The sequence below is a fragment of the Rhineura floridana genome, chromosome 6 (assembly GCF_030035675.1).
Source record: "Rhineura floridana isolate rRhiFlo1 chromosome 6, rRhiFlo1.hap2, whole genome shotgun sequence".
Classification (NCBI taxonomy): domain Eukaryota; kingdom Metazoa; phylum Chordata; class Lepidosauria; order Squamata; family Rhineuridae; genus Rhineura; species Rhineura floridana.
This window is the reverse complement of record NC_084485.1, coordinates 139,375,770-139,388,088: the sequence shown is the minus strand read 5'-3', so window position 1 is coordinate 139,388,088 and position 12,319 is coordinate 139,375,770. Positions and strand designations below refer to the sequence as shown.

General features: G+C 38.4%; 1 protein-coding gene across 1 annotated transcript in view; it reads right to left on the bottom strand.

The window, feature by feature from the left end:
* The window catches only part of ASPM (assembly factor for spindle microtubules), a 30,366-nt gene continuing 18,047 nt past the window's right edge, over window positions 1–12,319 (bottom strand). Inside the window, exons 14-25 of the mRNA XM_061633967.1 lie at window positions 10,109–10,313; window positions 9,859–10,004; window positions 9,642–9,764; window positions 9,397–9,531; window positions 5,727–9,083; window positions 4,569–4,718; window positions 4,195–4,365; window positions 3,212–3,404; window positions 2,645–2,799; window positions 1,667–1,843; window positions 542–714; window positions 1–455 (exon numbers count right to left, since the gene is read on the bottom strand). Coding sequence (XP_061489951.1) covers window positions 350–455; window positions 542–714; window positions 1,667–1,843; window positions 2,645–2,799; window positions 3,212–3,404; window positions 4,195–4,365; window positions 4,569–4,718; window positions 5,727–9,083; window positions 9,397–9,531; window positions 9,642–9,764; window positions 9,859–10,004; window positions 10,109–10,313 — 5,091 coding nt within the window. The 3' untranslated portion in view covers window positions 1–349. The remainder of the gene's footprint in view (window positions 456–541; window positions 715–1,666; window positions 1,844–2,644; window positions 2,800–3,211; window positions 3,405–4,194; window positions 4,366–4,568; window positions 4,719–5,726; window positions 9,084–9,396; window positions 9,532–9,641; window positions 9,765–9,858; window positions 10,005–10,108; window positions 10,314–12,319) is intronic.

Sequence of the window (12,319 nt, the reverse complement as noted above, 5' to 3'; positions counted from 1 at the left end):
TTAAAGCTTAACAGTTTGCTTTTTATTATATAAAATCTCAGTCTTAAAAAACCTGTACACAGTTTCAAGTTTGTTACTTACAAATCATACCCCAGTAATATTTTAATATTTCGCATTAATAAAGACAATACCAGTCTCTGAGATATAAAAAATTGCAATGAAACTTGGGTATTACAGCATACACACACACACACACACACACACACACAATACACTAGTAAGCAAAACTGAATATATCAACTCTACATAATGTGAATATGGATAAACATCATATGAAAATTAATGCTGACAATGCTTTCTTTTTAACAACAGACATAATTACAAATTGTTTTATCAAGCACATTATCCTTTAGTAATAAGAAACTCCAAGTGTATCCATGACCATTTGAATTGCTAGCAGAGGATCAACAATCTCTTGTATATTATCTCTCCTTAAAACCCATTCTGGTCTGTGTCTGTAAGTTAAAAAAAAAAGTTATAAAAATAAAAATCAGGATTTTAAAAAAATTAAGCCATGAATTAAGAGTTTAAGATTGCTTACCTTGAAACTGTATTTGTTCTTATAGGAGTTATTGGGACAGAGAAATGCCCATTTTTGTATGCACCCGACTTATGTTTGGCAAGCATTCTTTGTGCATCCATTTGATGTTTCCGTGCTGTGAGTTTAAACAGGCTCTGAAGGCGAGTTACTACTTGTGGGCTCCTTCGGATCTCCTAAAAAGTAACCCACCATGTTATAATTAAAAGAAAGTACAATGAAGCCTGAAGCCAGTAAACTTTAGGAAGCACACACACACACAAAAGAGCATATGTTTTCATGGAGGGGTAGAATGGCGAGGGGTTAATACCTCATACCATCTAATTTTAGAATCCTAAGAATGACTGTCAAAGACCCTCCAAATGGCACCATGGCTGCCCCAAGTATCAGTTTCCCAGCCTAAATATCCTCCTGCCATTCTTAACTCCCTACCATCAACGTCTCTCTTTTGTGTAGAAAGGTAGAGTTATTTCCCACTAGAATCTTTTTAACTTTTATTTTTTTCAAACCTAACAAGGTAAAATATCAAAGAAAAGGAAAATACAGATAATATATTTTCACTGTCCAACACAATATTGGAGTTTAATTGAAATTTGTCACTTTAGTTAAAGACAGGGTACCCTGGAGTCCAGACACATTCCATCTTCCACATGATATGGAGGGTGTTGCTCTAAACCTAACACCAATAAATTGTGACACATTTTATCAGTTTTTTCCCCAAATGCATAGGAATTGACTGGAAAGATTATGATCTGCCTGTCTTTGATTTCTGCATCTTATGAAGTGCCCTACTGGAATCTTTTTCTTCCACAAATGCACATGTCCTAAATCAACTCAAGTCATACTTGCAGTTTATCTTCACAAGTTAAAGGCAAGGGCAATATCTCTGAGTTATAAAACTTTGGTTTTGTAGAAACATAAGCTGGAAGATCTTCAGAGTGATAAAGAATCTCTATATACAAAGCTAAAATGCAATTGGCGCTAACTGACTGCATAAAATAGAAACTTTAATACACTATCAGCCAAGTTTGTATACTAGTAGCTACTGTGCCAAATCTCTCCTGCTTGTCCCTCCCAACCCTGAAAACAATTTCACAAAATGGTGCCAAGGGAGAGAAAAAAACTTACAGCAGCTCTTCTTGAGTCCTTTGAAAGAAGAGCAAAGAGGCAGCATGTCTTGGTAAAAATGCTTCCACCTTTCTCTGAAATTTTGTCACCAGCTCTCTCTCTGTACATTTGAAGTAGGTCCAATAAAGTGTCTACGGAGTTCTCCACTGTATAAACAGCTTGAGTAGTTCTTTCATACTTGAAGAGAAGAACAGCTCAGGTTAAGTACATCCTTTCCAACTTTGAGCTATAACTGTCCAACTGTATTTGGAATCATATTTACATTGTCTGTATAGATACCAATGATATCTACAGTATAAATGCATTAGTACAAATAAACCTAGCCACTGTTATGTGTGTTGCCAATGATAAGCTTAAACAGCATAAGCAGCACATGCTCAGACTGCTTGAGGTTTTACTGAACAACTTAATTCGTACATACAAAAGGACAAACTGCATTCATTTTTATATTATAGCTCCACGATTTGTATAAGCAAAAAAATTAAAATATGCCAGGATGTTGTAGGATGATCTTTCACACTTGTACGAATAATTGTTACCTACAATGTAAAAATAAACAGAATATGAAGTCAATGTGTAATTAAAGTGACCTGTTAATTTGTGAAGGATAATAAAACATGACAAGTTTGCAATATTCAATCTGATTTCAGGATAGAACTGAACAACAATTGCTGTGTAGTGGAAATCAGGCCCAGGTGTACTAAGAGTACAGGGGCAGAAAAAACAGAGATGTTGGAGGGATTTTTCTTTATAAGTGACAGAGAAAAGTTGAGGACACAAAAGGCCATTCAGAAAATAGCAAAGCAAGATTTTAACAACCGTTAAATGGATTTGTAGGAGGGAGTGGCGAGAGGCTCTCCTCACTCCTACCCTATGAGCTGAAGCTGTTAAGTTGAAGAGCAAAGATCAAGGTCTTATCCCGGAGCACAGGAGAACATTCTGAGCATTGTTTTCAGTAGAACCTGAAAGTGCAAATACCTTTGACAAATTAAGCAGGATCTGGACAGAGTAACGTATAACATCCATGCAAGGGACACTGCGATTGCAACTCCGTATCAAAGTAAAAATAGTGAATACTGCTTCACTCTGGGCCATACTTTCACAACAGACAGGAGATAGTCGAGTAACAACCTCTGCAGAGAGAAAGAAAAAGAGGAACAATGCTGAGCATATTTTCAAGGCAGCAACAGGTGGGATGTATACACTGTGGATGGAAAGAAGGAACTATTGACCAGTTCAGTAACGGTGTGGAGAAGTCCATCAAAATGATGGCTTTGTGCTTCTCAGTATGTTGAGTGGGGTGGAATGGGGTAGGATGTCATTCCACTTCTTTTCAGGTGGACATAAACATACTTTAGCCAGAGAATTCCATTTCCCATCACCACCACTCTGAACACTAGTGCTTCCAAGATCAAAATAACAGGTAGGTAATAGGATGTTTTTTTTAAAAAAATCTTTACTCCTATCCTTTTTATGTTGTTACCTTTGTACAAAGACTGGTATTTATGGTGTATCGGGAATTACTTTAAAGATAAATTTACAAACCTAGGTCTTTTAAAGCTGCCAGAATATAAGAAAAGTGTTTATATTTGAGAAGGCGATCAATGGCAAGTGCAGTTCTGTTACATAGCTTCTTCTCTTCTTTGCTTTCTTTATTGGCAATCACCAAACTGTCTCGCAGAGTTCTAGTTTCTGCAGTATCAGTCTTCTTCCTCCATGAATACCCTCTCCACAATGCCTTACGAGAGAGAGAGAAGGGGGGGAAAGGCAATTTCACATATTAAAGGAAAGGGGAGAAAGCTAGTTACATTATGGAGCACGACTTTGCACTTCTTAGTCTTTAGTTTTCCAACCATTTCCAATGTAATTAATGTTTTGCATTTAATAGCTTCCAGAAGTCATTACATGAGCACAGGCAGAATGGAAAAAGACTTATGAAGCTTCTGTGGTTTGAAGCTTTCCCCATAAATTAGTTTTTGATTTTTCAACTGTTTTTATTCTTAAGTATCTTTTCCTTTTAGTGTTTCTAGAATGTTTGCTTTGAGTTTTTATATTTTCTGTTTGTTGCCATTAGGTTTTTGACAGTTACTCTAACTCCCTTCCCTTCAGTGAACGTGTGAAAAGAACTTTAGAAAAGTTCAAGCGCAGAACTTAAGAATGGAGCCCTGCACCTCATTAGAATCCATAGAATGCCATTCCTGCTGTGGCAATGTTTCCATCATCCTTAGAAAACATAGGAAGCTGCCTTATACCAAGTGAGGCCATAGCTGCTAGGGAGGGAGTTCCAATGCCTGGCAGTCGCTATCCAGGTTTTCAGACAGGGTTCTTTGAAGCCCACCTGGAGATGTCAGGGATTGAACTAGGGACCTTTTGTATTCAAAGCTTTACCACCAAGCTACGGCCCTTTCCCCTTCATACACCACCACTCCATTTTTACCACTTAAACATACAGGAATCAAACATAAAGCTTTAAATATCATTTCATGACTCAATAAAACAGAATAAATGTCTCTAGGATGCTGATTTACCTGAAATTTAGTTATTCCATTGGTGAGGGTTTCTTGGGTTTTGCTTTCCTGAACTGCATCTGCAGCAACATTTCTGCAACTCATCCATCTCTTCACTATTCTTTGTATTTTAATAATCTTCTCACGATATTGTAGGTATTTCCTCCTCTGCAGTTTTGCTCGATACCACCTCTGTTAAAAACATACAGTACAAAAATAAATTGTCTTCTTCTTGACGTTACTTAAAGCTTTTAAAAGGAATTGAAGTGATGGTCTTGATGAAGCTTGGAACTTTAAGTCAGACGTACGCAACATGAACTCCGTATTTTCAAGAACAGAAGAGGCATTTGTCAGAAAGAAGTTCCTAGAATAATTTATTTGTTCCAAAAACTAACCTGAATGTACAGAACTGAAGAGAGCTGCAAGTGTACGCATTTCAAATGAAGATGCATTCTGTAAGCCCTCTGAATTCTGATAGCAGCAAGATGATGATACGCAGCAGCTCCAAAACGAAGCAGAAAACTCTGCTGGCTCTGTTCCAAAACCTTAAAGGAAAAAATAAAACCATATAAAATATAAACAACAAAATCACAGTCTTAACACAGCAATAAAAATATTTCAGAGCAATGTATCATAGCCAGTATAAAAATGAAAGCTAATTAAATCTCATTAAAAGTAATAATTACAATAGTTGAGCTTTGTTTTTACTGTATTTTTAATGGTTTTTACTATATGGATTTTTAAAAATTTGTTGTAAACACATTGATATTTAAAAAATGAAATAGCAGTATACAATTATATTCATAAATAAATTTATAGACCCCACCTAACACTACCAAGAAAGAGGTTCATTGTATATCTTGGGAGTTCTACATAAGACACCCCCCCAAAAAAAACAACCCTGACCTCTCTACCAAAATATACAAGTTAAGGTCTCTGTAGCTGATCTTGAATCCCTGGTAGGTTCACATGGGCACAGACAGTCCTTCTAAGTACCTTAATCCTAAAACAGTAAAGGCTTTAAAGGTCATTGTCAGGTAATTTGGCTACCATTAATAAGACATCTCAAATGAAACCCAAAGAACTTGAACAAGAAAGCTGCAAACCAACTTGCTCTAACCAAAGGACTAGAACTGCCCCCTACTTCTACTACTACTTTTGGTTTTGGCTTTCACTTCTGCTTCTGAATAAGTAGAATTTCCACAAGATTCAGCCAAAATTAAACAGATTTAGGGGGGGAAATCCTTTGATTTCAGTGAAAGATTTAGGCCCTTTGCTTTAAGCTAATTCATGTATTAAAACATATATTATTTAATACATGGTTTTCCGTACTATGTTCTACTAGTTTTCTATCTTATACAAAGATACATAGAAAACTAGCAGAACACAGTATGGAAAACCACAGAAACCTTGTGAGGGTTTGGACTTAAAGAGATCACAATTACAGTAGGCAACTACTACCATACTCCCAATCTTGTTTTCAACTTGAAGGTGTGGTTCTTGTGTACAACGTATATTGCAGAAATTAATGCTGGAGAAGGACTCCAAAATACCTGATATTGTGTTATATTTTTCATTCTGCAAACCCTTCGATGTTCAAGGAAACTCCCGACTGTAGCTTGCATAATGCAGATGCTCCTCAAAGTTTGCAAATAAGCCACTCTTCGATGTTTCACAGCCAAGTAAGATCGATAACGCTGTTGTATTAAAAGTGCAGCTGCCCAGTATTTCTGGTATTGCTCTATGGCTTTATTTGCGTGGTATTGAGTCTGCAATGCAATAGCTGCACTTCTGAGCTGAATCAACTTTCTACGAGCCACAGCTATGCGGAGAAAGGATTGAATCTTTCTTGCTGCACGCATTTCCTTTGCCTTTTTACGTGATATACTTCCACGATAGCCAGACTGGATCGTTATTGCAGCCCAGCATATCAGCTTGTAATGTTTGCACTGCACATGCATACGATAAAGAGACTGGATGAGAGTTGCCGAGACGTGTGTGGCTTTCAGTCCTTGCTGTGTTCTTATATCTCTGTATGTGGCCTGAACCATTATAGAAGATTTCCTAATTGCCAAGTCTGCATTTTCCTGATTCTTTCCTTTGAGGTAAGACCGGTAGTAATTTTGTATGGTGATAGCAGCACCTCTCAACCTCTGGTAAGAGACCTTAGCCCGATGCATTCTAAATGCTGCCTGAATTACCCTTGCTGCTAAATGCACACGCTCAATTTCTTTCCTTATTTTAAATCCCCTATAGAAAGACTGGACACAAACAATTGCTGCACGAATAGAAACATATTCCTGAGCCAGCCTTCTTGCCAAAATTAATGCTCTGTACCGTCTCTGTAGGACTATAGTACCAGCTTTAAGAGCAAGGTACTTCCTGCGTTCTCTCTGCGTTTTAAAATGCCGCTGAAGCACAATAGCAGCTTGGTGCCTTTGTTGACACCGTCTTGCCTTCGTCCTGCGAAAAGCTTTCTGAATGCAAATGGCAGCATTCTTAACAGAGGAATACCGCTGGACTTCAATTTTGCACAGCTTGTTGGCTCTGATTCTTATCTGTATAACTTTGGCTGCCCATTGCACTTTTTGGTAGGAACACTGTTGCCTGTGCTTTCGGTAATTACTCTGTATGACTGTGGCTGCATAATGTTGTTCCTTCAAGATGCGTCGCCCTTTCATTCCTCTGCAAGCAGCCTGAAGAATTAAAACAGAGCGACGCTGTTTTAAGTAGACTCCTCTCACACGTTTGGTCTCTTGGTATGCTCTAAAATGCTGCTGTATTGAAATCGAAGCAAGCTTCACAGCTTGGTATTGAGTGAAAGCTCTATGCCTTCTAAAGGCCGCTTGGATAACTGTAGCAGCTCCCTGCATTTGCTTCACATATTTCCTGGCCAGAAGACCTCTGAAGGTAGACTGCATTATGACAGCAGCTTTATAGAGACGGACATACGCTTCCCTCTGCTGTTTTGAGAGTACCACTGCTCTGTACTTCCTCTGAATTATAACACCAGCTGTCTTAAGAGAAATGAAGCTTTGCCTCTGAAGAAAAGTTCTAAATCTCCTTTGAATGGTGGTGGCAGCTACATGCATCTTTTTCAAATGTAGCCTTGCTTTCATACCTCGGAAGGCAGACTGGATTTGGAGGGCAGAAGTCTTCATCTGTCGGTATTTGCACATCTGAGAATTTCGTTCTTTGCAACTACGATACCACCACTGAATCAGTTTTGCTGCTGCAATTAACTTTTGGAAATATTTCCGTTGCATGTACATTCGATAAAATGATTGAATAGAAGTTGCAGACCGGTGCAAATTTTTTACCTCCTGTCTGACTTTCATTCCTCTGTAGGCAGCCTGAAGGATAAGAGAAGCCATTCTTAGCTTGAGATAGTTTTTCCGTTCCATTCTTCCTCTGCAAAAAGCTCTGTATCGTCTCTGAATTATAGTAGCTGACAGTTTCATTGCCCGATATCTAACATTACTCCGATGCATCTTAAACATAGCTTGGATACTAACTGCTGCTTGGTGCATGTATCGAATTCTTTGTCTTGCTCTCACACTTCTGTAAATCGCCTGCATTTTAACAGTTGCCACCTTTAAAGCAAGATATTCCTGTCTTTCACTCCTGGCTAGCATAACAGCACGATACCACCTTTGAATTATAACAACAGCTCCTTTGAAGCTTTTAAACTTTGATTGCTTGATATGCATCCGGAAATAGGACTGTATAACCACTGCAGCCTGGCACTTTCTTTCAATTTGCTTCCTCACAACACTTCCTCTCCAAGCTGCCTGGAGCTGTATAATGCTACTGCGAAGCAAAACATATTCCTGCTGTTGTTTTCTACCCCAAGTTTTGGCTCTATAATGCTGCTGAAGAGTTTGAGCAGCATTTCTCTTCAGCCTGAACCTTTTCAGAGCAGTGTACCTCCTAAAGGCAGATTGTATTTTAACTGCAGCAGCATGCTGCCCCTGAATCCATTTCCTTACTTGCCAGGAACGCAGAGCTGCTTGCAAACAAGTCACAGCTGCTTTTGTCTTCAAAAACCTTGTTCTGATTTTGGAAGCCCTGTACCATCTCTGAATCACAAGGGAAGCTTGAATCAAGGCCAGGTATTTCCTTCTCGCAGCATAAGTCCTAAATGCGGACTGGATCTTAACGGCAGCCGTATGTTGACACTTGAGCATTTTGCGTAATCTATAGCCCCTATAGGCTGCTTGCAAACACACAGCTGCCTTTTTTACTTGCAAGAATTTCTGTCTCAGAAAGGTTTGCTTTCTGTACGCACAGTAGTGTATCTGAATGACACAGGCAGCTCTTACTTGTCTATACATTAAGCGAGTTTTCATCCCCCTATAAACTGACTGCAAGAATATAGCTGCTGCACGTTTTTGCAAATATGTTTCCCTTTCAGTTTTTCCCAGCCTGTAAGCTCTATAACACTTCTGAATAGCCGCCGCACACCGCCTTTTCCGTTGATAAATGTATTTAGCTTGAAGACATCTGAATAAGGCTTGTATCTTGATAACACTCTGTCTGATACGCAAGTAATTGTTTCGATCTCTGGTCATTCTGTACCGCGACTGAATTACAACAGCAGCTCTCTCCTTTGCTTGTTCGTTTGCTTGCAAAAGCATCTCGGTTTTAACTTTTGAATTCCTTTTGCATACTCTCCATCTTCTAAATGCAGACTGAATCACAAGTGCAGACACCTTCATGTTTTGATATCTTCTTCGATCGGCATCTGCTGTCAACAAAGCCCGGAAGCGCCTCTGAATAGTGAGGGCAGCGCAGCAAACTTTTTTATAAGCAGTAACAGCAAGCAACATTCGGATCCTTGCTTGCACAATAATTGTATAGTGCCGTAGTTGCAAATATTTTCTTCTTGCATGATATCTTCTCCAGTAAGTCTGGGGTGGAGAAAAGAGATGCACAGTTGTTAGAATCAGTAATTTTACTTCACCATTTACACTTTTTGATAAAGAAAGAGGCTGATTCTTTCTATGCATAGTTTTAAAGCAAGCTGGAAGACTTGTACTATAAAACATGAGATTTTTTTATACAAAAGTATGGACTACAAAGTGTTCTGATAGTGAACCCCATATCTTACTTTGTCTTGAAATCTTATGATTCTGGGCAGAAATACCAAGCTCCTGCTAATCTCAACTGGCTAGAAAATTCTGTTATTTTCACGACTAATTTTCCATGAAAAGCCAATCATACCTGAATGATCATAGAAGATACCCTTTCAGCATCTTCCTGCTTTGCCTTTTTTATATTCTGAAATTTCATCTGAGCCAAATATCTTCTCCAATGCTTCTGAATTGCAACTGTTGCATTAATTTTTTGCTCCATGGTCTGACAAGAAAAAATCCACAGCAGATTGAATATGAACAGCTTCATATTGTACCTGTACAATTACTTTCTGCTGACAATATAGGAAAATGTAAAGTAACTGAAAGAAATACCTGAGCTAATTTTCTTTTCAATCTGTGTTCCCTCCACATAGATTGAATGAGCCGAGCTGCTCGAATCTCTTTAGAGAGATTTAGAAGTCGCAAACACAGAAATGACACAAAGGCAATAACTACCTACAAAAAGCCAAAGAGAGAAGAGAATATGCAGAAACTTAGTAAATAGTGACCCAACAAGGCAATGGTGAATTTTAAAGACATGTTTGGTTACCTTCTCATCAGGTATGGTATTAGACATGTCTGAATGGTGAATCATAGCTGGAACACCTCCAAGATCAGAAACTGCAGCGTTAATCAGCTGGAAGTTTCTCCTCTCATTGTCAAGGAGCTCTTTATAAAGTACTGAAGACGTTATAGCTTATTTTAAAAAACAGACAAAAAAAAAGATTGACTTTATTAAATCAGCTAAAATAGTAACAAGCATCTTCCATCTGCCCTGAATCACCATTAAATGAACTCACTTTCATCAAACGTTCCATTCAGTAGATTTAGAGAACCATCAGATTCAGAGGAGGAATTTAGTACTGTTGTGCCACTTTTAGTGCATTCTACTGTTAGAGTTGTACGCTGGCATATAGCTTCCAAAGGCACATAACATGGATGATAATGATGAATCAAGTAACATAACACTCTTCCATCTGAGAAGGATACTGTGAAATTTTCCACCTAGTTGAAAAACAAAACACTAAGTAAATATTTGCTGCCAGTAGCATCTCCATTTGAATGTTTGTCTCAGCATACCATTTGCTAATAAAGGTCAGTTGTAAGCCTTCATTCCCACTGAATTAACTCTAGCTTTAGGTCTGCTCAGCAATGCATTCCCTTATACCAATGGATTTTCTTTTCTTTTTTTTTAAGCAAACCTAGAGGGAAAATGTCCTTACCACACAGCAGCATTCACAGCCTGAAAACTGCTGACATATAATATCCCTTGCTTTTTACAGATAGATCACTGTCACAATAATCTTTTTACACATTATACGAGAGTACTTGCAGAAATTACAGTGCCATGAAATCTTAAAAAAAAGTAAGTGAATGTACAAATTTTACACTAACTAAAAAAAGTCAAATTAGCGTCCTGCCCAAACCAGTCAAAATCAATAGGGACATGTAGGTGTGCTTTTTAAAAATAGGTTTAATGAAAAACTTCAGTCCAGAGCACTTCATGAATCAGGTTATAGGTTACACAGGAATGAGCATCTCTACTAGGTAAAGCTAGGCAGATGCATGGGCGAGGAAGCGGGGGTAAAGGGAAGATGGAGAGGCAACTTCCTGACGGGGCAGCACCTTATCAGTGATAATTGGATCTATGGGGGTGGAGCTGTCACTGTCAGTGGCATGGGAGCCTTCAAGCTAAATTGTGTCTGAATGCACATCACTAGTGCCTTCTCCTAAGTCCTCCTCCTCCTCCTCATTGCTCCACGACCTTTCCATGGGGCTCATGACAATTAGGATCTGCTTGTCATGTTTCATAGTGAACCTTGCAGACAGATGTTCTACAAAAATTACCACAAGATTTAATCATTTGATAAATTTGAGAGTATCAAGTTCTCAGGGATGTGCATGGGTAGGGCTGCAACTCAGGATAAGGGCTGCAGCTCAGTGACAGAACATCTCCTTTGCATGCAGAAGGTCCCAGGTTTAGTTCCCAGCATCTCTAAGTAGGACTGGAAACATCCTGTCTGAAACTCTGGACAGCCACCATTCAGTGCAGACAATACTGTGCTAGAAAGGCCAGTGTCTGACTCAATACGAGACAGCTTCCTATATTTACAGAATCCACCATTTCCAAGACCCTTCTAATTAACAGCTACTTACACACTGGACTATGAAACAAGTAGTTTTATTCTTGGCTTTTGTCAGGTTAACTTTGAAACATCAACAAGCTACTATGTAATCTTTGTCCTTATTTGTAGATTTAAAATACAGTTCAACCAAACATTTCCTTTAAACTAAGATGTTGGAAAGGAAAGGGGAAACAAGTGATTTTGTCAGGACTATCACATCAAGGGAGGAGTGCTTCCAGCTATCCTAGTGTCTGCATTTGGAAGTCTTAATGCTGCTTCAATGGTGATGCCAAACAGGCAGTGATTGTTTGGGGAAGCCGAAACCTTGACATTTCATCAGAATAACTTGATTCCTGGCTAATTTGTGGTGGACATAGCCGCAGTGGCTAGAACATCTACCAGAAAAATAAAACTGTATAGACTCCCTTGTTATTTTTATTACTGTCTGAAGGTATAATGTTGCTACATTTATAGTATTGAATTTTTTTATATGCTGTTACATTTGCTATTATGTTGATGTTTTTTATTTCTGTTATGACATTTTTGTGACTGCTGATTTTATGATATATTGCTGTTCTCGTTGTAAGCTGCTTTGAGCATAGCTTTTGTGGAAGGCAACACACAAAATGATGATGATGACAGTGCCTTATATAGTTAGATCACTAGTCATTTCAGTATTGTCTATGCTGACTGGCAACAAGTTTAGCTATTTAAAATTGTGGCTTGCCAACAAAATTACCAGATATTATTTATAGTGACCTAGGTCTAACAGTAACACAGCATGTGTTACAGCCACTGCCTATTCTACCAAGATCTGTCATATTTGCATATTTATTTATAGAATTTATAGCCCGCCTCTCATCACAAGTGAACTCAGGGCAGATT